At 64.8% G+C, this 24,207-nt stretch overlaps 1 protein-coding gene across 1 annotated transcript in view; it reads right to left on the bottom strand.

Moving 5' to 3' along the window:
- The window catches only part of SDK2 (sidekick cell adhesion molecule 2), a 169,377-nt gene that overhangs the window by 18,966 nt on the left and 126,204 nt on the right, over nt 1-24,207 (bottom strand). Inside the window, exons 6-33 of the mRNA XM_077833358.1 lie at nt 23,300-23,411; nt 22,648-22,838; nt 22,133-22,216; nt 21,842-22,036; nt 20,950-21,066; nt 19,480-19,647; nt 19,075-19,177; nt 17,907-18,083; nt 16,456-16,592; nt 15,862-16,009; nt 15,625-15,765; nt 15,321-15,502; nt 14,621-14,736; nt 11,783-11,978; nt 11,234-11,332; nt 10,219-10,410; nt 9,727-9,848; nt 9,463-9,572; nt 8,847-8,997; nt 5,927-6,164; nt 5,608-5,723; nt 4,911-5,100; nt 3,866-3,964; nt 2,905-3,099; nt 2,537-2,738; nt 2,085-2,188; nt 1,542-1,612; nt 827-962 (exon numbers count right to left, since the gene is read on the bottom strand). Coding sequence (XP_077689484.1) covers nt 827-962; nt 1,542-1,612; nt 2,085-2,188; nt 2,537-2,738; nt 2,905-3,099; nt 3,866-3,964; nt 4,911-5,100; nt 5,608-5,723; nt 5,927-6,164; nt 8,847-8,997; nt 9,463-9,572; nt 9,727-9,848; nt 10,219-10,410; nt 11,234-11,332; nt 11,783-11,978; nt 14,621-14,736; nt 15,321-15,502; nt 15,625-15,765; nt 15,862-16,009; nt 16,456-16,592; nt 17,907-18,083; nt 19,075-19,177; nt 19,480-19,647; nt 20,950-21,066; nt 21,842-22,036; nt 22,133-22,216; nt 22,648-22,838; nt 23,300-23,411 — 4,092 coding nt within the window. The remainder of the gene's footprint in view (nt 1-826; nt 963-1,541; nt 1,613-2,084; nt 2,189-2,536; nt 2,739-2,904; nt 3,100-3,865; nt 3,965-4,910; nt 5,101-5,607; nt 5,724-5,926; nt 6,165-8,846; nt 8,998-9,462; nt 9,573-9,726; nt 9,849-10,218; nt 10,411-11,233; nt 11,333-11,782; nt 11,979-14,620; nt 14,737-15,320; nt 15,503-15,624; nt 15,766-15,861; nt 16,010-16,455; nt 16,593-17,906; nt 18,084-19,074; nt 19,178-19,479; nt 19,648-20,949; nt 21,067-21,841; nt 22,037-22,132; nt 22,217-22,647; nt 22,839-23,299; nt 23,412-24,207) is intronic.

The raw sequence follows: 24,207 nt of genomic DNA, 5'->3' as shown, positions 1-24,207 counted from the left end.
CTCTGCCCCTCAGCTCCTCTGAAGGGAGTCCTGCCTGGCATTGGCATTAGCCCTGCTGGCAGTGCCAGCCTACCTGCTGCCCACCTAGCCTCTGCCCTACCATCCCACTCCCCTTCTCCACTACCAGGGCGTGGGCTGCAGCCCTCCCCAGTGATGCTGTTCCTCTGCGTAGCAGCCTGGGCGTTAACCGGTGCCAGCAGGGAGCAAGATCAGAGATGACTGACAGTCCTCAGCACAGCAACCCTGGGAATTGGGGGCCGGGGCTCCCCTCAGGGGGGCTTCAGCATCGTCTGGGGAGGACCTCAGCCCCCGGCCAACTCCCCTGGCCCCTGGTTAAGCATACAGGAGACTTCGCAAACAGGGAAAAGGAAAAAAAAAGCACCAGGTCAAATTTCGGTCTCCCCAGCTAACCAACATCCCTCTCAAGTCGTCAGCTCCTGACCTAGCCCTTTCCAGATCCCCCCACCCAGCAGAGAGCAGCCCCCTGCCCCGCCCCCCCCTCGGCATCAGCACTCACACCACCAGCCATGTCACTCCCCTGCGGCGCGGGGCTCAGCCCTGCAGGGTGACGCTGCCCCGAGCCCCGCGGGAGAAGAGCGGGACACGCTGGCCCAGGACAGCTCCTGGAGCTCAGACTGGTGCGCTGGAGGCTCTGGGGCCGGCCGGCTGGTGTCCACACACAGAGCGCTCAGGGGGGCTGCAAGGCAGGGCACGGGGCGGGGCTGAGCATCACGGAGAGTCCCGTGGGGTGGGGTGCGAGGAATCCCCCCACGACATCCCTTCCCCACCCATCTGCGTTCCCAGGGGACCGAATAAGGGCACTCACGGGTGAGCTCCGTCCACTTGGCCCCGGGGCTGCTGATGCTGCGCGTGGTGAAGCTGCGCAGCCCATCGTAGACCAGCTCCCGGTAGCGGATCCGGAAGCCCAGCAGGATCCCGTTGATCTTGTCCTCGGTGGGGGGCTGCACGGGGGGGGACAGGAGCCAAGAGGCGGGGGCAGTCAGCGGGGGGAGCCCATGGAGACGGTGCATGGCACTGCCTGCCCCCGGAGCCTGTGCTGCCCTCACCCCCCTGTGGGATTTCCCCCTTCACTCGCTGCCTCCCGCTGCGCCCTGCTGCAAGGAGGCTCCCTACAGCCAGGGAGGGATCAGGGGTCCCTTAAGGCGTGGTGCCTTCACCGCGCTCCCAGCCCCTGCAGGTCCCCGGAGCCCCGAGCCCGCTGGGAAGCAGCAGTACCCACCGGGGCCAGCCTGCTTCCGGCCCCTCTCTGCGGCAGGCACTGGGCGCCCTGGATGCCGGGGTCCTACTCGACCAGCAGCGGCATGTGGGAGCTTTGGAGAGGATGCAGCACCGGGTGGCAAAGCCACACTGGCAGTTAGCCAGTGGCCCTGCCCAGAGAGAGCAGAGCGGACAGGAACGGCGGGCGAGGGGATCCGCAGTGCCGAGGGGACACTGCTCCCAGGCCTTCCCGGGGCTCGGGAAAGTGAGTCAAGCCGCTGCCTTACAGAGACGGGCGGGGGCAGTGCAGTGCCGCACGGTACCTGCCAGCGGATCAGGACAGAGGTGGTGGTGTGAGGCATGACCGAGAGGATGGTGGGGGCTTCCTCTGGGGCTGGGGGGAGAAGAAACATAGGTGAGATGCTGAGAGGCACGAGGGTCCCTCCCCCTGGCCAGGAGAACAGGTGCTGGCTGGCTCCAGACTCCGGCTCCCTCCCACCCTGCGCAGCTCAGGCGGTCGGAGCCTTCCACAGGGTCGCTGGTTTGAATCCTCTCCACGCTGGGAGAGGTGAGCCAATGGGCCCACGTGACCAACCCCCATCTCGCCCCAAGGAGCGCCAGCTGGCCTGCTGGCTGACCACTGGACGGGCCCCGGGGAACAAGGCTGCCTCGTTCCACAGACAAGGCTCCGGCCTGGAGTGTGCTGGGAGCTGTGACCCAGCGTGGGCTGCACCCTGCCACTGAAGAGACAAGGCTGGCACCGGGCGCCCTGCAGCCTCCGTGCGCCGCGTCTCCCATGCCTGCCCGGGGCCGAGCCCAGCTGGCAATGGGGCACCAGCCCAGTCCTGCAGGGAAGGGGCACTGACCGGCCTGCAAGGTGGTGAGTGACTCCGACTCTTGGCTGTATTCGCTGTCCCCGATGTCGTTGGTCGCCTTGATGCGGAACTTGTAGGAGGTGAAGGGCTTCAACCTGGGCCAGGAGCACACGGGAGGGGAAGGGGATGGGTGTGAGGCACAGCTGGGGGGCTGCAGGGCAGGGGTCCAGTGCCTTCCAGTAGAGGCAGGGTATGAAATGGAGCAGCCTTACTTTGGCCAGCGCATGGAGGGGGATGAGATCAGCCCCACAAAAGCCATTCTCCTAATTTCAGGTGGGGAAACTGAGGCACAGAGCGGTGCCTAAGGTTGGTGGCAAAGCCAGGAATAAAAGCCTGATCTCCTGACTCCCAGACCAGTGCCCCTAGGCCACGCTGCCTCTCGCCTGCCCCACCCTGCCACAGACCCTACCGGGCCTTGCCCACTTCGAAGGCCCCCGCCTCACCTGTCCACGACGAAGGAGGTGGCGTTGTGGCTGACGGAGGCGGAGTGCAGTGTCCACTCGCCAGCCGGCAGCTCGCGGGTCTGCACCGTGTAGTACCGGACCGGCGAGAGGCCGTCGCTGCCCGGCTCCCAGCACAAGAGCACACTGCTGGCCTTCACATCCTCCTGCCGCACCACGGGCTTGCTGGGGGGCTGCGGGCGGTCTGAGGAGGGGGAGAAGGGTGTGAGGGCTCAGCCAGAAGGCCCAGCAAGGCTGCACCTGGCCCCGTTCCCCCCTTGGGCAGGGCCTGGGTTCCACACCCGCGGCTGCCTTGGAGCCGTGCCCCACCCCTGCCCTGGGAGAGAGCCCCCCAGCCCCGGCATGGTCACCTCTCTTCTCGGTGGTCACCACCAGCGCCTCGGCCGCCTCGCCCCAGCCTTTGCGGGTCTGCGCCGTGATGCGGAAGAGGTAGGTCGACTCCGGCTGCAGGCCGGCGGCCGTGTACTGGCGGGCGCTGGGGTTGAGCACCTCCACGGTGGCAGCATTGGCACTGGTGGTGTTCAGGCGGTGGGTGATCTGGTACGCTGCGGAGAAGGGGGACGGAGGCGGTCAGCCAGAGCTGGGGCAAGGCCGCCCCCCACCCCGGCCTGCAAGGGGGCAGAAAGGCTGCTCCAGGAGAAGCAGGATGGAGCCAGGACTGGCAGGGGGGAGGCACAAACGAGCCAGTCGTGAGCGCCTGGGCCCAGCTCCCCACGCAGGGTCTGGCTCTAGGGCCCGCCCGGGAGGTGACCCCACGCCGGGTGCGGGAGGCGCTGGGCTGGCTCCCCTGTCTCAGCCTGGGCGGGATGTTCATAAATGTCCATGTCTGCCCCGCAGCAGGAAGATGGGTGCCCTTGCCCAGCCCACCTCGGTGCCAGGCAGGATTCTGCTTCCCTCTGGCGGCTGATGGGGCTCGCCAGCTCTGTGATTTATCAGAGGAGCAGCTTGGGCGCCTCCAGGGACCCAGGGACCGAGGCGGCTGGCTCCAGCCTGGTGCAGAGAAGCCCTGAGCGGCGGAGTAGCTGCTTCAGCAGCCGCCATTCCCCCAGCGGGAACATGCTGTGCACATGGACATGCGCTGGTGGGCGACTTCCTGCAGAGGCCCCCAGCACGGCCCTCCCCCCTGCAGGGCTCAGCTCAGCTGCATCCCCGGGCCCCAGCCCTGTCGCTCACACCCAGCTGCATGCCCGCGAAACACCCGCCAGCACAGCGACATCACACCCTCCCGCTGCCCAGCATCCTGAGCACGGCCCCCTCCCAGCGTTTCCGGGACTGCTACCCACACGCCAGGGCGCTCGGAGAAGCGCTTACCTAGAATGATGCCGTTCGGCGCGGCTGGGGGCTGCCAGATCAGCCGGACTGAAGTGGTCCTCACTTCTGGGAAGAGGATGCCCACCGGGGGCCCGGGCACTGGGGCAGGACAAGAGCAGAGGGAGCGCTGGGTGACGGGCAATCGGGCTCAGAGCCCTCGGCCGGAGCAAATGGGGAGTGGAGCCCGTCCCAGCCCAGCGGCTGGGGGAGCCCGCTGGCCAAGCCCTGAAGCTAGTGGCTGCTGGGCCTCCATCGCAGAACTCTGCTGGGTGCACCTGGGTGCAAATGCCCCACAGGGCACCCGGGGCTTCCCCTCCCCTGGGAGCCGTCCCGCTGAAAACTGCCAACGACCCGTGTGAGACTGACGGAGCAGGGCGTGCAGAAAGACTCCCACACGCACACGCATGTACTTAGGGACAGAGATGCACCCCCCCAGAGACAAACACCGACCCGCCCTCCACACCTTTAGGGACACCCGCCCCACACACCAACACACACCCTTAGGGACACCCACCCCACCCCACCCCCACAGCCCCTTTAGGGGCACACACCAACACTCACCCTGCTAGGGAACCCCCCCATCCGTACACACCCCCTTAGGGGCATGCACACTCCCTCCTCAGCATACCCTGGGGGCACAAACACACACATGCAGGCATGGGGGCACACCCGAGCGTTTGTGCACTCCCCCGGGGGCCCAGATGCACACTCAGGAAGGCAGACAGGGCAAAGTGCTCTCTCCTGCCCTGTTACGTCCCCACCTTGTATTTCTGGGGCTGGCACCCCCACCCCTGCCCGTGCAGAGGCCAGAGCCCTCCCAGAACGGGCAGACAGAGGGGGAGGCTGTCCGCACTGAGCGCGACAGAGGGCCGACCAGAGGCTGTTTTCTCCTCATCCCAGCGTGACGGGGGCACTCGCCCTTCCACTGACCGGCCCTCGTTTGCGCCCGGCCTCACCCCGCGTGTCACCCGCCGCGAGCCCCGCCCCGTCCAAAGACCCCGAGCGCCCCGTCAGCGCGAATGGGCGGGGGAGGAGTGGCGCCTACCGTCGTCCAGAGTCCTCTCCAGGATGGGTGGGGAGCTGGGCGCGCCGTCCCCGATCCGGGTGAAGGCCAGCACGCGGATCTCGTACAGCACGTACTTGCCCAGGCCTGCGAGCTGGGCGCTGCGGGAGGCGTTCCCCTCGGCCGGCCAGAACCGGGCCCGCGCGTCCGAGTCCTTCTCCTTGTACACGACCTGGAACACAGCCCATGTGAAACCGACGGAGCCAGCGCCGCACGCCCCGGGCTGCCCTGCCGCGCCAGCCGAACCCACTTCCCAGGCTGAATGGGGCCCCCCGCGGGTGGGGCCGGGGCACCCGACAGCCCCTCAGTTCACAGCCCCATGCAGGGCACCAGGGGACAGAGCGCCACGCCGCATGCAGGGCAGCCTGTCCCCAAGGAAAAGCCATGGCAGGAGCATTGACAGGCATGTTTCGGGGAGCCCAGGAGTGGAATAGCCACAGGCCACAGGACTGGGGGAGCAGGGGGTTGCGGGTCGGGATTGAGGGGACCAGCAGAGCTAGTGGGGGGCAGCCCAGGGCTGGCATAGCAGGGGGGTTGTGGATTGGGATTGAGGGACAGAGCTGGGGGGGGGAGCCCAGGGCTGCGTTGCAGGGAGCTGTGGGTGGGGCTGAGGGGCACCGGCCCAGCTCTCGAGGGGGCTGCTGCGTCCGAACGAGCGATCACACGGGCTGACACCCACCTTGTAGCCCAGGATGAGCCCGTTGCGATCCGCCTCGGGGATCTCGTTCCATCGGACCAGCATGCTGCTGGAGGTGGTGGCCAGCGCGGACACGTTGGTGGGGCCGGACGCGGGGACTGGCGAGGGGAGAAGAAAGTGAGGTCAGAAGCCGGCCCGGCTGCTGCCCGTGGCAGTGGGGCCGGGAAGCGGGCAGGGCACACCCAGGCTGGGGGGCTGAGGGGCACTGCAAGCTCAGGGGCAGCTGGGCACAGGACAGGGATCTCTCCGCCGGCCCAGGGGTGGGGCAGGCCCCAGAGCCGGCAGGGGGAGCGGCAGGTACCTGACTCCCTGGTGCGTCCCAGCACGACGTGGCTCCAGGGCCCGGCCCCGATGGCGTTGAAGGCCTGGACCTGCACGCGGTACTCCGTCCACTCCTCCAGGTCCTCGATGGTGAACTCCCGCTCCACCCGGTCGTGGATCACGTGCACCACCGTCCTGCCCCGCCCGTCCGCCCGCGTGTTCCGCAGCTTGTAGCCCACCGACTCCGGGTTCCCGTTGTACTCCAGCTCCGGGAGCGGCTGGGGGAGGGGGTGACACTCAGCACCAGCCACCCTCACCCGCCCCCCCCACAGCCGCTAACAAACGTACCCGCCCCCACACCCGGCACAGCCCCCCAAACCCACGTACCCTCCCCCCATGCCCAGCACAGCCCCCCAAACCCACGTACCCTCCCCCCATGCCCAGCACAGCCCCCCAAACCCACGTACCCTCCCCCCCATGCCCAGCGCAGCCCCCCGCTAACCCACGTACCCTCCCCCACACCCAGCACAGACCCCACTAACCCATGTACCTTCCCCCACACACAGCACAGCCCCCCAAACCCACGTACCCTCCCCCCCATGCCCAGCACAGCCCCCCGCTAACCCATGTACCTTCCCCCACACCCAGCACAGACCCCACTAACCCACGTACCCTCCCCCCCATGCCCAGCACAGCCCCCCAAACCCACGTACCCTCCCCCCCATGCCCAGCACAGCCCCCCGCTAACCCATGTACGTTCCCCCCACACCCAGCACAGACCCCACTAACCCATGTACCTTCCCCCACACACAGCACAGCCCCCGAAACCCACGTACCCTCCCCCACACCCAGCACAGACCCCACTAACCCATGTACCCTCCCCCCCATGCCCAGCACAGCCCCCCAAACCCACGTACCCTCCCCCCCATGCCCAGCACAGCCCCCCGCTAACCCATGTACGTTCCCCCCACACCCAGCACAGACCCCACTAACCCATGTACCTTCCCCCACACACAGCACAGCCCCCGAAACCCACGTACCCTCCCCCCCATGCCCAGCACAGCCCCCCAAACCCACGTACCCTCCCCCATGCCCAGCACAGCCCCCCGCTAACCCATGTACGTTCCCCCCACACCCAGCACAGACCCCACTAACCCATGTACCTTCCCCCACCCACAGCAGAGCCCCCCAAACCCACGTACCCTCCCCCCCATGCCCAGCACAGCCCCCCGCTAACCCATGTACGTTCCCCCCACACCCAGCACAGACCCCACTAACCCATGTACCTTCCCCCACCCACAGCACAGCCTCCCAAACCCACGTACCCTCCCCCCCATGCCCAGCACAGCCCCCCGCCAACCCATGTACCTTCCCCCACCCACAGCACAGCCCCCCAAACCCACGTACCCTCCCCCCATGCCCAGCACAGCCTCCCGCTAACCCACGTACCCTCCCCCACACCCAGCACAGACCCCACTAACCCATGTACCCTCCCCCACACCCAGCACAGCCCCCCAAACCCACGTATCCTCCCCCCCATGCCCAGCACAGCCCCCCGCTAACCCATGTACCTTCCCCCACACCCAGAACAGCCCCCCGGTAATAATCGTACCCTCCCCCACATCCGGCACAGCCCCCCAAACCCACGTACCCACCCCCCATGCCCAGCACAGCCCCCCAAACCCACGTACCCTCCCCCATGCCCAGCACAGCCCCCCAAACCCACGTACCCTCCCCCCCACGCCCAGAACAGCCCCCCGCGAACAAACGTACCCTCCCCCACATCCGGCACAGCCCCTCAAACCCACGTACCCTCCCCCACACCCAGCACAGCCCCCCAAACCCACGTACCCTCCCCCCCATGCCCAGCACAGCCCCCTGCTAACCCATGTACCTTCCCCCACACCCAGCACAGACCCCGCTAACCCACGTACCCTCCCCCCACACCCAGCACAGCCCCCCAAACCCACGTACCCTCCCCCCATGCCCAGCACAGCCCCCCGCTAACCCATGTACCCTCCCCCACACCCAGCACAGACCCCACTAACCCACGTACCCTCCCCCATACCCAGCACAGCCCCCCAAACCCACGTATCCTCCCCCACACCTAGCACAGCCCCCTGCTAACGTACACTACCCCACACCCAGCACAGCCCCCCAAACCCACGTACCCTCCCCCCCACGCCCAGAACAGCCCCCTGCTAACCCATGTATCCTCCCCCCACGCCCACCACAGCCCCCCGCTAACCCATGTACCCTCCCCCCAAGCCCAGCATAGCCCCCGGCTAAACCATGTATCCTCCCCCCACGCCCACCACAGCCCCCCGCTAACCCATGTACCCTCCCCCACACCCAGCACAGCCCCCCGCTAACCCATGTACCCTCCCCCACACCCAGCACAGCCCCCAATAACCTATGTACCCTCCCCCACGCCCACTACAGCCCCCCAACCCATGTACCATCTCCCACACCCAACACAGCCCCCACTAACCCACCTACTCTCCCCCGACACCCAGCACAACCCCTCACTAACCCTCCTACCCTCCCCCCACACCCAGCACAGTCCCCCGCTAACTCACGGACCCTCCCCCCACACCCAGCACAGCCCCCGCTAACCCACGTTCCCTCCTCCACACCCAGCACAGCCCCTCGCTAACCCCATTCATCCAGATTCATCCCCTTGCCCAACTAACCTGTGTGCAGGTCCCCCCCAGCACACAAAGGCCTATTAGCCTCCCCAGCATTGCAATGCACAGCCAGGCTGCTTGCCCGCACCCCACAGGAAGACAGTGGCTAATGCTGCATTAAACAAGGCTGCAGCCCCCAGACCCTGTGACTGCCATTTTCTCTCTGCTTCATTCCCGGCTCCCCACCCAAGGGAGTGCCCCGGCCAGTGCCTGTCCGGGCAGAGGGTGGGCACCGGCCCGGGGTTTACCTGGCCGCCCCGCATTGTCACTTACCATCCAGCGCAACCACAGGCTGGTCTCGCTGGCCGTCCGCAGGGTGACATTGGCGGGCGCCACGTCCGGGGGAGCCTGCAGGGTCTGCATCCTTCTGGAGGGCACGCTGGGCGGGCTGGTGCCCACGATGTTCACCTGCCGCAGGCGGAAGCTGCGCGGAGCGGAGCCGAGTCACCGTGGGCAGGGAAGGGACTCAGGAGGGCTGCGGGCACCCCCCATCCCCTTCCCGAGGGCAACGGGGCACGGGCTACAATACAACCCCCACCCCCTCTCAGCGCATAGCTCAGGGCGTCCCCACCGGCAACGCTGCACCCATGCTGTGCTCCGGCGGACACTAGGGGGCGCTGCTGCTGGGGAAAGGTTCAACCACACCTAGGACCCAGGGCCTCCCTCCCTGATGCTCTGCTGGGTGCACGGTGCTAGGGGAGGAGAAGCTCTGCCCAGCCCCTCTGGGGTACCCATCTTTGGGAGAGGAAAGCCTGGGGCCCGATGGGCTGAGAAGGCCCATTAGGGCCAGGCCCCCATGCCACCCAGAGTGGGTGCCAGCCGCCTGCAGGGCAAGGAGGGGGGTGGTAGCAGCCTTGGCACTCGCCAGGCGCCGGTCCCCAGCACCCACCTGTAGTGCATGTAGGGGTGGAGGTTGGGCACCTCCATGGAGCGGGCGTCGGGGTCGTTGGCCAGCTGGTGAATGAGCTCCCACTCCTCGTTCTCGCCGATCTGACCCACCTGTGGACAAGGGGGTGGCGTGAGGGGCGCCGCACGTGGGCCTGTCAGCGCAGTGTCCCAGCCCAAGAGCCCCCAAGCGCAAGGTGCTGTACACCCCCTCGATAGGCCTGGGCTCCCCGGCTCCTTCACCTCCCCGCCCCAGGGACCCCCTCACCTGAGCTTCCACCAGCCAGCGGGAAATGGAGGTCTTCCCATCGTAGCCCGGCCTGAACTGGAGCGTCACGGAGCGCGGGCCGATGTTGGAGATGCCCAGATTGGTCGGCGCGCCGGGGAGCTCTGTGGGGAGAGGACAGGATGGGAGGGGACGTCCTGTTGCGGGCCGAGGGGCAAGTGTGGCCGGCCTTCGCCCTCCCATCCTGGGCGCCCGCGGCAGCAGCGAGGGGAGATGGTAGGGGAGAACAGCACAGCCGTCATGCACACGCCCCGGCAGCGATAGGGCAGAGTCACCCCCAGCACGAGTGGCCGGGCCTGGCCGATGGCTACTAAGGCCTGGAGAGCCAGCTCCTGCCCTGTGCTGCCCCTGCTCCAGACCCGCTCCCCGCGCATTCTTCACGGGGTGCCCTTGACCCAGGGCCTGCTCGTGCTCTGCCGGAAGCCAAAGGGAGGGCGGTGACCGGAGCAGAAGGGGGCTGGGAGCCAGGTTTACCTGGAGGCACCCCGGAGGAGATGGTGGAGGAGGACACCTGGCCCTGCCCCTTGGACGTCATGGCGGCCACCTCGATGGTGTAGGTGGTGAGGGCGGTGAGGCCGGTGACACGGTACTCCAGGGTGACGTTGGGCAGGTAGTGCGTCACCCGCGTGTTGGTGCGGTTGTACTCCTCCCAGGAGATCCGGTAGCCTGCAAAACACAACCCAGCCACATGGGCACATGGGTGTCACGCTCTACGCCCCATTGTGGGAAACTTCCCCGCCCCCCGGGGGGAGACTCCTTTCAACTTGCCCGCACCCCTCCCCAGGCCACCGCGTGGGCCCCAGCCAATGTAGTGTCACCCCCATGCTTTGTCGGCAGAGGGGCCTCACTTCACAGATCTCCCCAGTAGCCTGACAGCCCGGCGCAAGGGGCCACTAGCCAGAGGCCAAAGGGTGCACAGACAGCTCCTCGAGCCAGCGCTGGTCCCTTCTGCCCCACACCTCTCACTTGCCAAACCCTCTGCGGTTCGGGCACAAGGAGTGGGATGTTCAAGCCGCATGGGGGGTTGGGAAGGTCCCACCCAACGGCTCCTGCCCTGAATTCTCCATCAAGTGTTTGCCATGGAGCCGGTTTTCCACCATCCTCCATAGCAACATCTGCCTGGTTTGGCGGGCACTGCCCTGGCCACGCCAGCGTCTCCTTGGCACTCCGTGACGTGGAGGGAGCCAGATGTGGCTGGGATGTGGAGACTGGGGCCGAGGGGAGCGGGGTGGAAATGGGGTAACTGAAGCATCCCAGGAGAACAGCAGCAGCTGCAAGGACGTTAGGCCCCCACCATGCGGGAAGGAAGGGGTTGGGGGGCCGGGGAGACAGGACTGTCCCGCGGCCCAGAGCGTGTTCCCGGCTGCGGCCTTGGGCAGCACCAGGCTGCCACTGTTTGGAAGCATGGAGCCGTGCTGATCGCGCCGGGCCTGCAGCTCAGCTGGGCCGGGGGAGAGTCCGGCGAGCAGCCCCCCCGGGAGCTCCTTACCGGTCAGGATGCCGTTCTTCTCCAGGGGCTCCTGCCAGCTGACCTTCAGTGACGTGTCCAGGATGTCGCTGAAGCTGAGGTGCCCCACGGGGCCAGGCGCTGCCCAAAAAACCCCAATGCCAAGAGTTAGAGAGGAGCAAGCAGCGCACATCTCAGCACCAGCTGAGCAGCCAGGCCGAGGTGAACTGGGGTCTCCCCAGGGCGCTGGCCAGTGAAAGCGAGTGGTGAGCTGGAGTGAGCGGGGGTCTCCCCGGGGTATCCCCCGTGGTGAGCTGGAGTGAGCGGGGGTCTCCCCAGGGTATCCCCCGTGGTGAGCTGGAGCGAGCGGGGGTCTCCCCGGGGTATCCCCCGTGGTGAGCTGGAGCGAGCGGGGGTCTCCCCGGGGTATCCCCCGTGGTGAGCTGGAGCGAGCGGGGGTCTCCCCGGGGTATCCCCCGTGGTGAGTAGGGGGAGGTTCTAGGGCCCAGGTCCCTGGCTCAGCAGGAGCCTCTGGGAGCTGGGCTGCCCGCCCCACCCTATGTCCCAGGGGAATGCAAGGCCTCCCCGTACCGTCCTCGTGGGTGCGCACCAGCTGCGGCGGGCTGCGCGGGCCGTCCCCCGGTGTGGTGAAGCACACCACCGAGGTGAAGTACTCCGTGAACTTCTTCAGGCCTCCGATGTAGCCCACGTGGATGCTGTCCTGGAAGTTGGGCCTCACCGTCACCACTGTCACCTCCTCCTCCTGCTCCGGCTCCCACGCGATCAGCTAGGGGTGAAAAACAACAGTGTCCCAGCCCCGCGTGGGGGTGAGAACCAGCCCTCAGCCCACAGCTGCCCCTTCAGTCGCCTCTCCTCCCAAAGGACGGGTCGTGAGTGACGGAAACGCCCGGGGCGTCCACTGATCACAGAGGGACGCCAAGAAGCCAGGTCACTGCCCCAGCCCCACAGCAGGAAGGGCTGCCCGTATGGGGGCTCCACAAGCAATTCCAGCTAGCTAGCAGGGTGTATGGGGGGGTGGGATTTCAAGGCCAGAGAGGCCCATTCTGGGCATCAAGTCTTTCTAACCTCCTCCCGTAACACAGGCCAGAGACCCTCACCCAGCGATCCCCACATTAAGCTCAATCATTTGTGCCTGACTAGCACAGTATCTTTCAGTCTGCATTCAAAGACACAGTGATGGAGAATTTACAACTTCCCCTGGTAACCTGCCCCGATACTTAATTAGACAGAGGGGAAGGTGTGACAAGGGTAGACAGAGCCAGATGGTGATAGATAAGCCAAGGACGCATTAATCTCCTTTCAGCTGTTGCAGAGTCGTGACCTTGGCAGCAACGGTCAGGCAATAGGAGTTTGTTTCTGATGAATCTGTGTTTCTAGCTAGTGTGACTTTTTGGGGTATAAGATCCTGGATCTCCTCTGAACTCAGCTCACTCCCCCAGCTTGATCCTGCATCTGGCCATGATGCTGGAGTTTGGCTTTCACAGGGCGCTGACAGCCAGGCCAGAAGGGACGTAGGGAGGGGGAATGGAGCAGCTTTGCAATATCAGTGGAAAGGTTCCCAGCGTTGGGTTTAGCTGGCCCCCAAACACTGCAGCACCCGTCTCTGGCAGGAGACTCACCCAGGGCAAGGGGCCCGACTATTTTCAGTGCCCGGGCTCAGTGAAGGGCAAAACATTAAAACAGACCAGAAAACAGGGAAAAGGTAAATCTGATGCTTAAAACTAGGTCGTGGTCAACAATCAAAGGAGTTGTTAGCAACACAGCCCGTGTTGGGGGTGGGTGGGTTATTTCTGAATATATGATTTTTAACCTTTAATAAAGAACATTTTTAAAACAGCCTCATTATTATGATTATTTGCTATGGCAGGTGTTCTTCAAACACAGAACAAAGAGATGGCCACTGTCCCAGAGCCCGGGCAATCTCTGAGCGCTTAACAACTTGGCTTTACAAACTTCGCAGGCTCTCGGCCACCAGCCAATAAGTTGAACTCTGAGGTGGTTGTGCACTGGACACCCACTGCCTTTTCACTCACAAGCCATGGGGGATGTTTTTGCTTTCCCCAAGGGAACAGAGATTTCCTTTGGGGAGGGGGCCGTCTCCCCACACGTCTCTTCAAGACAATGCAAACCCTCCAACGCATCTCCAAATCAAAGCTTTTCATTCGGAGTCTCTCATTTATTCGGAGTTGATTAAACATCAATTAATGGTGCAAAGCAAACACTCAATGAGTTTTAATAAGCGTTTGTATTTATCCATACAAAACAACAGAGAGCTGATGCTTTGTGATTAACTCCCCCAATAACAATGCACAATAGCCTGCTTCCCTATGGCGTTACATTTAGAAGGGATGTCTAGGCATTAAATTGGGACCGTGGAAGATAGCCTATAGCAAGTTAATTAGATACTAATTAGGCCCTAAAATACTAATCAGGCCCTAAAATACTAATCAAAAATACTAAGTGGCATTTAATAAGTATGTTAAATATCCTGCTTACTCTGGTTATCTCGTTTGTTGGCAATTAAATTCCTGAACTTCTTTGCAGTAAATTAAGAAACAAGTATAATATTTTAATTCAATGCAATTAATGTAAATTTGAATTAATTACAATTTGGAATTAATTACAGAGCATCGGAGGCTGAGCTCCTGTGTAAGTGTTAAATCTTAGGAAATATTACTTTAATAGTCAGTTAGACTCAATTAGAAGACCTCCTTTTGGGGGGTTTTAAATGCAAAGGGAAGCTATTTTTGTTCAGGATCTGGGAAGCGGACACAGGAAAGACTTTTCCTCAGAAAAAGGTTTAGAAAGTTTGAGGCCACGAGTGTGAAATGAGGGTTTGGGCAGAGATGGTATCGATTTTGTTCACATTGCCGGCTCGCCCCCCGATGGAGAATCTAAGATGGTGGCGCAGTTCAGAGCAAAGACGGATTAGGGTCTCCTAGTACAGCCCTGAATGTTTGCAACACACGGGCGCAGTGTGTCCTGCCCACCCTGTAGCAGCTGGCTCACATTGAGGATAACAGGCTACTACTGCTGCCAGCTAGTGGAGTTATTCTGTTAGCTCAGTGGGAGAGGTTGGTGCTGGAGGTCCCAGGTCCAAGCCCGAGTGATGACCCATGGAGAGGGAGATGCTGTTTCACTCTCACCCTAGGGAGGTAAGGAAATGAGACATGGACTGGCTGTAGCTAAGTGTGAATGTGTGAGAAGAAAGGAATGTATTGAATGTAATGGAGCGCTCAGCACCTCCTAGGATCAGGCCCTTCTTTCACGCTGGGTTTCCTACCCCCAGCTTTGCTCAGGCTGATGAGGCCCGTACTGCTGGTGGGTGTCTCAAGGAGCAGGTGCCATCCTGTGCCTTGTGTTAGATTTGCAGCTCGGGAGCCCTCCCCTCCCCCGTCTGCCCCTTACCTTGTATCCCTGGTTGATGCCATTTATGAACTGGGGGCTGGGCGGGTTCCAGGTGAAGCGGATGGTGGTGGCGTTGGTGGCCTCGGCCTGAACGTTGCCCGGGGGCACGGTGGGAACTGCAGGAGGGGAGGGCAGGCTTAGCATGGGGGCAGACCCGCGGTGCGGGATGGAGGTGCTGCTGGGCCTGGGGCTTGCAGTCAGGGGCACTGGCAACGGGAGCATCTCTCTGATCAGGCAGCCTCCCTCCCTGCCACGGCACTGGGACACCAGGCAGGCAGGGAGTGGCAGGCTGGGCTCCCCTCCCTAGCTGCGCTGAACCCCAGCACCCCCGCCCCACCAGTGGGCTCTGAAACCTCCCTGGGAACGGAGGCACTGCAGAGCCCAGCCCTGCCTCTGCCCCAACCGCAGGGCAGGTTCGCTTGGGGAGTGGGGCCTGCCTGGGGCAGACACTGGCCAGGCCCCTCCAGGGACCCAGCTGCGCGGCTGACCAAGCAGCCTGGCAAATGCTGCTTTGCAGGGCGGTGATCTGGGCCCAGAGCCCACTGCTGATCTCCTGGTCCCCAGCAGCTTGTGAGCTGAGGCCAGGCTCATGAACCCCCTGGGGCCCAGCACCCCTCAGCCCTTCCCTGAGCAGACTGGGCCAGCGGAGACCCAGCCCCTTCCCCCCGGAGCTGGGGAAAGCCCCCCCCTCCTCGCCCACCTCCCTGCAGGGTCCACTCGGTCACCCTGGCGCTGTAGACCCCCAGGCCGGCGCTGTTGTACGCTGCCACCTCGATCTCGTAGTTGGTCCAGATGATGAGATCCTCCAGGAGCAGGTTGTTGACCTCGGCGTTGGTAATGTTCTTGAACTGATAGCCGACGGGCAGGCCGGCCAGGCAGAACCTGGGGGCAAGGGGAGGGCAAGTCAGGCCAGCAGGCAGCCGGGTCCCTTCTGGGAGGTAGGCAGATGCCACGCTGGGGACTGGCCGGGTGGGGAGGGCTGGCTCCCCACCCCAGTGGCCTACCTAATGAAGTAGCCTTTCAAGATGCCATTCTGGTGGCTCTCGGGAGGCGGCTGCCACTGGATCATGATGGACTGGTTGGTCCTGCCGCTGGCGATGACGTTCTGGGGAGGCGCGGTGGGGGGCTCCTCCGGCAGGGACACCCTGGGAGGGGAGGCAGCGAAGGTAGGGAGTGAGACCCCCCTGCCCTGCCCTGGCCAGCTCCTGGCTACACAGGAGATCCACCTGGACCCGCCTTACCTCTCGGTGTCCTTGCTGAACTGCCCTTTGCCCACGTCATTGGCAGCGCAGAGGCGGAACTGGTAGGAGCGAGCGGGCACCAGGCCTTGCACCACCACGGAGGTCGCCTCGGGGTCAACGCTGGCCATGAGGGTGGTCCAGGGGGCGTCTGCGGGACAGAGAGGGGAGGGGTGGAGCGGAGAGCCAGCATGGGGCTGGGGGGCAAACGGTCCTTTCAGTCGCCAATAGGCCCCATCCCCGCTCCCTGGCCTGGCGCCCACTGCTGTCAGAGGTCCCTGGCTGGCTCCCGGCTGTCAGGGAGCCATTCTCCACGATGCGCTGCAAGCAAAGCCTCTGGGGTGTGGAGGGCGAACTTGCCTGCAGGGAAGAGCCCCAGGCCCCGTCCCGATGGCGTGTGGTTAGTGCCACAAACCAGAGAGCTGTGTATGGCCATTGCACGCAAACTGGTAGCTGGACTTCCCCCTGCCCTTTGCAGGTTCCCTCTTGGGGAGCCCAGTCGGGCGGGCCAGGCCCCCTCACCCCTGTGCCCGCTCCCCAGCCCCAGCGCCCTGCTCCCAGTGCCCTGCAGCAGGGTGGAAGTGGCAGATGCCTTACTGTTCTCGGAGACCTCGAGGATGTAGTGCAGCAAGGGGCTGTTCCCGTCGAAGGGCTTGGCCCATGTCAGGTTGATAGCACGCTTCTCCAGCGGGCTCAGCACGGCCACCGGATTCTCCGGGGCATGGGGGAGCTGCCTGGAGGGGGAGGAGAAACCACCGCTGGAAACAGTGGGACAGCTTCAGAGGGGACGGTGCCCTGGGCGGGGGTGTGTTGAAGTGGGACTGTTCTTAATGTTTCCTCTGAATACTGTAGGGGTGCCTCAGTTTCCCCAACACATTTCTTAAGTCTATAGGTGGTGGGATAAGGGGGTTGTGACGAAGTGGGACTGTTCTTAATGTTTCCTCTGAAGAGTGTAGGGGTGCCTCAGTTTCCCCTAAGCAGTTCTTAAGTATCTAGGTGGTGGGATAAGGGTGTATGATAGTTGCAGAGCCCTAGAGGGCAGGGGTGTGCAGGGGTCTGGACACAGACAATGGCCGACACCCTGATTCCTGGCCACTGATGGCCTGGGCCCTTCCCCCCTTTAGGTGAGAGCTAAAGGGTGGGAGAACAAAGGAATCAGGTGACCTCCTGGCCCGGGAAAGGGACAAAGCCCAGAGGACGGGGGGCTGGAGGGAGTTTCAGTTTGGGGCTGGCTGGGACATGGAGTGAAGTGCAGACAGGGTTGTCTGGTTCACTGCCCCCCAAAATGGACCCAGCTGAGGGGTCCCGTTCTCTGCGCCTACAAGCTCTGTGTTAGACCATGTTCCTGTCGTTTAATAAACCTTCTGTGTTACTGGCTGGCTGAGAGTCATGTCTGACTGCGGAGTTGGGGGGCATGACCCTCTGGCTTCCCCAGGACCCCGCCTAGGCGGACTCGCTGGGCGGGAAGCGCACGGAGGGGCAGAGGAGGCTGAGTGCTCCGAGGTCAGACCCAGGAAGATGGAAGCTGTGTGAGCTGTGTGTCCTGCAGACAGGCTGCTCACAGAAAGGAGACTTCCCCAGAATCCTGCCTGGCTTCGTAGGGAGCATCGCCCGGGGACTCCATGACAGGGGGGCAGGCAGGGAGGAGGTGGGGCAGGGAGCTGAGGGCATATGGGGCAGGTCACAGGAGCTCACCCACGTAGGATCTGGCATCACGAGGGCAAGCCTGCCTGTATTGCCGGGCTGCCATGGCACAGGGTGCTGGAGCCTGTGGGCCTGCAGGGTGCCCAGGTTAGCCGCATCACAAGGGAGAAGGGGATGCTGTGGCAGGAGGAGGCAGGGCATTTGCGCAGGGGCGATGCCATAGAAGGAACGCCGTGGCCGGAGGGGACCCCATGGCAGGAGGAGGCAGGGTGCGCGGGTAGGGGGGAAGGGGAGATGCCATGGCAGGAAGCCGGCAGGGCGCCTACGTGGGAGGACGAGCCCCTGCAGTGTTCCTGTCCCAGGCGGAGCGCGTCGGGGGGTCTCAGGCCAGTAGCCTCCCTCACCTGACACGCAGGTGGGCGCTGCGGGAGTCGTTGCCGCCGGCGGAGAGGACTCGGCAGGTGTAGGTGCCAATGTCCCCGGACCAGGTCTGGGAGATGTGCAGGGTGCCCTCCTCGTCCAGCCGGAGCCGCGGGATGCCGTCCACGCTCACAGGCGCACCGTCCTTCTCCCAAAGATACCTGCCGCAAGGCCACCACGGGCTTCAGGGCTGGAGCTGGGAATGGAACCCAGGCGTCCTGACCCCAGCCCCCCTGTGGCAACCAGCAGACCCCACTCCCCTCCGACAGTTGGGGGAGAACCCAGGTGTTCCAGCCCCCACGTAACCCCCAGACCCAGCCCTGTCTCTCTGTAACGCAGCGACGTTCCTTGCTCTGGAGGAGTCCTACTGGCCCCTCGGCGGGACATGCCGCGTGGGCTGCCCCATGCACTCTGGCTGCCCCGTGCATGCTGGCTTTGCTCAGAGCAACCCCCCAGCCTGGGTCTCAGCCGCCAGGTGGGGCGGGGAGGGCGGCATGGGCATGGCCCAGCTCACAGCCTCCCAGGCGCTGTACCCAGGTCGGGCACCAGGTGGCGGTGCAGGGCTGCAATGCCGTGGCTTGGGAAGCTGGGGGGGGACACCCGAGATGGCTAGGGGAGCTCCCTCAGCAAGGCAGGATTTATCCCCCCATCAGATACTCAACCGGGGCCATGGGAGCGGATCTCTCAGGGCTGGGGTCTCTGGCTCTGCGGGGAGGGTCCCCTGGCTCCCACCTGCCCAGCACTTGGGGTGGGGGGTGGGGGGGGACGTTAGTTCACCCACTGCATCTCTGCCCTGCCTGGGGGAATAGGGAAGTCCCTGCTCACCCCCCCGGGAGCAGGGCTGGGACCCCAAAAGCCTGGTTAGGGAGCTCTGGGAGCAGGGCTGGGACCCCGAACGCCCGGCCAGGGACCTTTGGGCAGGGCTGGGACCCTGAACTCCCTGGCAAGGAGCTCCAGGAGCAGGGTTGGGACCCTGAACGCCTGGCCAGGGAGCTCCGGGAGCAGGGCTGGGACCCCGAACACCCGGCCAGGAACCTTTGGGCAGGGCTGGGACCCCGAACTCCCTGGCAAGGAGCTCCAGGAGCAGGGTTGGGAGCTGGGGTTCCCAGGACGGATCCCTGCTAAGCCTGTTGTCTCACCAAGGCCACGTACCTGACGGTCACGCTGGGGTCGTGGGTGACGCCGCAGCTCATGGAGGCTTTGGTTCCCTTGATGACGCTCTGGTCCTGAGGGGGGCTGGTGATGCGGGTGCGGGCTGGGGAACAGACACACAGTAAGCAGCCACCTCCGCCAACCGGGGGGCCAGCCCAGGCAAGGCTCTCTCTGGGGTGGAGGGCAGGAGAGAGCGTTACAGCTTGGCTGGGGAGGGTCGTGCACCGCCCTGCCATGCCAGGGGCCTGGGGTTGAGCTCCACGTAATCCTCACAATGGGGCCAGCAGGGGGCACTGGGGAAACCGGACCCAGGGTGAGAGCCGTGCAGCGCTGGTGCTGGAGACGTCGGTTTGGGTCTGGCGGGGGCAGATGGGGCGGGGGCCAGCAGAGGAGGAACGGCCTTACCCCATACAACGAGGTCCGCAGAGGCCTCGTCCACGCCACGGGAGTTGGTGGCCAAGCAGGTGTAGCTGCCGGCGTCGACGATGTGCGTGGGGCTGACGAGGAGGCTGCCCGACTCCAGCAGGGTGAAGCGTGGCAGCTGCACTGAGCCGCTGGCCAGGATCCGCTCCCCTGTGGGGAGAGGGGAGAGCCCCGTCATCCGTGGGAAGCGATGGCCAGGGACAGCCTGGCACCCGTAAGCCAGCCCAGCGCCATGCTCCTGAGCCAGACGGGGAAGGAGCTGGAGGGTCAATGGCTTGTCCTCCCCGCCTGGACACCTGCCTGCGAACCAGCCCACTCACAAGTAACATGAGTTTGCAGAGTCCTGCAGGGCTGGGAGAACAGGGGGGCTGCGGATTGAGGGGCATCGACGGAGCTGGGCAGGGTCCACCGCACCTGCTCTGTGCCTGGCTCTGAGCCAAGCTCTCAGCCCCTCAATCTCATGCTTACCGAGCCGACCCCCGGGCCTGGCCTGGAAATGCCAGCAGGAAATGCTGCCTGTCTCCCGGGCACTCAGCTGGGGGCGGGCGAGCGGGCTTTGCCCCGGACAAGGAGTGAGAACCTCCTCACAAGGAGTGTTGTGGCCTTAAGAGCCGGCGCCCGGTGGGTGTTGACAGGGCAGTGACGTGGGCCTGTGGGGGAAGCAGCGTAACCCGGAGGTGTCCTCCCAGAGGGGGTGGGTGAGCCCGGCACGTTGGGAACAGGGTAAGATGCTGCTCCTGGAAGGGGGACATGCCGGGGGTGCGGCAGCAAAGGGACCCGGCCTGGCTGCCACGTGCCTGATGTTATGGGGCAGGCAGGGCACTGCCCGGGGAGTGAGAGCCCAGGTGAGTCCCCCACTGCCCTCTGGCTCGGGGGCATGGCATAGAGCTTTGGGAGCTGCCAGCTGCAATGAACTGGGGCAACACCCACTGCCTTCCCCCCAACTCCTTCCCCCATCTCCAGCCAGGGGGCAGGAGGAACCAGAACGCTGCCCCTAGCCCCGAGCTCCTGCCCCAGGCTGGATGCCCTGCCCAGGTCACACCACTAGACAAATGCCCAGTGCACCCCCCAGCACACGGGATGCTGATCCGAACCACTGTCTGCGCTGGCTTGGCATTAACCCTCTGACTGCTCCCCCCGTCTGAACAGGGGGGCCCAGCCTCAGCAGTGGGGTGGGGACCAGGTGGAAGTGGGGTGCTGTTCTTGGCAGCAGGAAGGTTGGCAGGTTGGGAGAAGGGCCAGGTCCGGCTGGGAGGTGAAGGAGGGGTCTGCAAGGGGATCGGGGGGGGGGGGGGCAACATGATGCATGGGGCAGCAGGAGGGCTCTGCCATAGGCTCCGGCGGGGTGAGGGTTGGGGTGCCTGCAACTCTGGGCCCTACAAGGACCCCAGGTGACTGTGCCCAGAGACGCAGCCCTGGGGCATGGCCCATCCTCCCCGTGGCCCCCTTTACCTTTCTGCCAGGTGATGGCCGGCCTCGGTGCCCCCGAGGTCTCGCAGCTGAGAACCACGGACATGCCATCAATCACAGTGCTGTCCAGGGGGCCCTTGGTGATGTTGGGAGCGATGCCTGAGCAGAGGAGACACAGAGAAGCCTGTGAAGCAGCTCCCGGGGGCCAGCTCCGGGGTGACCCAGCGGCTACAACCAGGCTGCGGCAGCCCCTGGCCCGCTCGGGCTCTCAGCACCTCATCTTTGGGCTGACCCATGCCAGGGGCTTGGGATCCACTCCCACCCTGAGCACCCTCCGGTGCCCGGGGAGAGACCCCGCGCTCCCGTGGCTTTTGCTCTCGCAGCTGTCCGGCACCCTCCTTCCCTCGACGCTGCACAAGGGGCCAGACAGCACCGCCCAGCACGGGATGGGCAGTGAAGAGGCACTGGGGATTCTCAGTGGCACCGTGCTCAGGGCTGGCAGTGCCCCTTTTATCCTTAGGCAGCAACTCCCGCACCCTGTGCTGAGGCATTGGGGTCAGCCCTGACTGCCAGGGGAGAGCCCCCCCGTCCTGAGATCCCCAGCGCCCCTTAGCGCCACACTGGGGCATTGGGGTCAGCACCTCCTACTGGGGATCCCCACTCCACTCCCCACAGCACAGGCCCCCTAGCTCCACACAGGGGTCAGCACTGACTGCCCGGGGAGAGTCACCCACCCCACTCCCTGCAAAGCCTAGCTAGATACGCTCTGGAGGTCTCCCAGCGAGGGGCAGCCTTGGCCCGTCCCTGCTGGGCTCCCAGCCCGTGGCATGCCCGAGGGGCTGGTGCCAGGCACCGACAGGCCCAGGAGCTGAGAGTCCTGGGCCCACTGCTGGGCGCTATTCCCTGGCCTGCGGGGCTGAGAGCTGGCACCTACTGGTCACTGCCAGGTACGTGGAGGTCTGCACCTCGCCGGCGGCGTTGTGGGCGAAGCACTGGAACATGCCGGTGTCATCGGGCACCAGCCCGCTGATCTGCAAGCTCCCGTCGCCCAGCAGCCGGAACCGTGAGAGCTTCTCCACGTGCACCAGGGCCGCGTCCTTGTACCAGGCCATGGCTGGCGGCGGGACGCCTGCAACCCAAAGCCCGCCCCCGAGAGGCCGCGTTAGACACAAGCAGCCCTGGCTCTGGGCAGCAGCAGGGCGCCGGGGGTGGGGAGACATGATACCTTTGGCCTGGCAAGGGATGGTCACCACCTTCTCCATCTCGGCCATGACGTGCCTCTCTGGTTCCTGGATAAACTGGGGCGGCTCTGCAACGAGACCCCCAGAGCTGGAGGCAGGAACAACCGGAGCAGCCCGCTTCTCTTTCCCCTGCCACTGGATGGAGCAGCCAGCCGGGGGCACCCCCAGGGCCTGGCTCTGATGGGCCCCAGCCGCAGGAGGGTGCTGGAGGCAGCCAAGGGGCTGCGGGGGGCCCCACCCCCTTGCTGTGCAGCCCTGGGGAGCGCGCCCAGGAGGCAGAGAGAGCCCGGCAGCCCTCAATTCCCAGCCCGGGCGCTAATACACTCCTCCCCACCGGCCCCTGGCACTGAGAGCCTGGAACGGGCAAAGGCAGGAGCCTGGCCAGGCTGCCACAGCTCCTCCAGCACCTGGAGGCTGTACGGTGACCCGGTGCCGAGGCCTCCCCAGACTCGCTGCACTTGGGCCTCAGGCCTGGGCTGCCAGAGAGCGGGGCCCTTACCCAGCACGGCGAGGAAGGCCCCCTCGGCCACGGCGGGCACGCTGCTGCTGCGCAGCACGGCCTCGCACTCGTAGTACCCACTGTCACCCAGCGTGGGGTTGAGGATGGTGAGCCGGCGGTTGTAGTCGCTGAGCCCGCTGGACAGTGGCTCCCCGTCCTTCTTCCAGACGATGTGCAGCTTCATCAGCGGCCTGGGGGGTGAGGAAAGCGTGGGAGAGCCACCCCGGACACAGCCCCTGTCCCCCGCCCGCCCCAGGTAGTGGTGCCATTGAACCCCCCCCGAGCGCCTGCAACCGGAGCCTCCCAGCCCGCAGGGGAACGGGGACCCAGGCGTCCTAGGGGGAGGGAGGTTTCAGAGCAGCTCTGGGCCAGGGATCAGGTCCCTCTAGGTTTGCAGGGCTCAGCAGAAGGGGACCCCGAGCCCGAGGGGAGTCTCTGGCCACGCAGTGGGAGGTGGGTTCGGAGCCGGTCTTGACCTGCAGCATTCCCCCCTGCACTGCATCCCTCGAGCCCTCTCCTGGGGCACTATTGCTATGCCAGGAACCCCACTCCACACCTAGAGGAGCCTGCTCAGGATCTGCCCCAAGGGACAGCCCTGGATAGGCCACAGACGAGAGTCCAGCCCCAGGGACCTTGGGGGACAGCTACCCACCTGGCGTTGGCCACGCACTCCATGGTCACTTCCGAGGTGCCGGCCACCACGCTGGTGTTCCTGGGCGGGATGATGATGGTGGGAGCGATGGGATCGGCCGGGCCGCCGACGTCTAAGGGGAGCCAAGGTGGCAGAGCAGGCTGTTAGACGGGGCTCGCGGGGCAGGGCCATGCAGCAGCACGGAGTCGAGGGGGAGGGGGCTGTGCTTTCGGTGGCTGGGAACGGGCAGCAGGCGAGTCAGTGCTCTGGCAAGCCGATCAGAGCCCCTCAGTCCTGCCTCGGAGACCTCCCCAGGCTCAGCACGGCTCCGCTCTGACCCACACCAACTCCCGGCTCGGTGCACGCTGGCACCCTCCTGCTCTCCACCACGGCCTGGCCCACCAGCTGCCCAGACACGGGGGGTCCCATGCCCAGACAGTCAGAGATGCCAAGGGTGCTTAGCTGAGTGCCTGGCCATCCCCTTTGGGAAAGGATTCAGGGGGTTCTGTAACCCACCCTCCCGCATGGTCCCTACAAGCCCTGGAGGGCGTTGGGCATCCATCCCCTGCCCCCTGCTACGGTCCTCCTGGGGCAATCTCGGCAGCCCTGCGCTGCCTGCGGCTTCGGCAGAGAAGGAGGGAGTGGGGAAGTGTAGAAGGCAAAATAATTGCGATGATAAAAAACCCTCTTGTAGGTGCTGTAAAAAAGGGATCAGCGTGAAAGCTGCTGATCTAGCTGAATCCATAAACCGGGCCTCGGCGTTGTTTATTTACATGGCGGGACGCATCAGGGCAGCACTACGGATTAATGGCATGCCGGGCTGAGCCGGGCAGATAAAGCCCGACAAGGAAAGCCATAAAGCGGCCGCGGAGCACACAGCAGGAGGGAGAGAGCTAAGGGAGGAGATCGCGCGGGTGCTTTGTACCAAC

The sequence above is a fragment of the Eretmochelys imbricata genome, chromosome 14 (assembly GCF_965152235.1).
Source record: "Eretmochelys imbricata isolate rEreImb1 chromosome 14, rEreImb1.hap1, whole genome shotgun sequence".
Classification (NCBI taxonomy): Eukaryota; Metazoa; Chordata; order Testudines; family Cheloniidae; genus Eretmochelys; species Eretmochelys imbricata.
The sequence above is the reverse complement of the archived record's forward strand: the minus strand, read 5'-3'. Positions and strand labels throughout refer to the sequence as shown.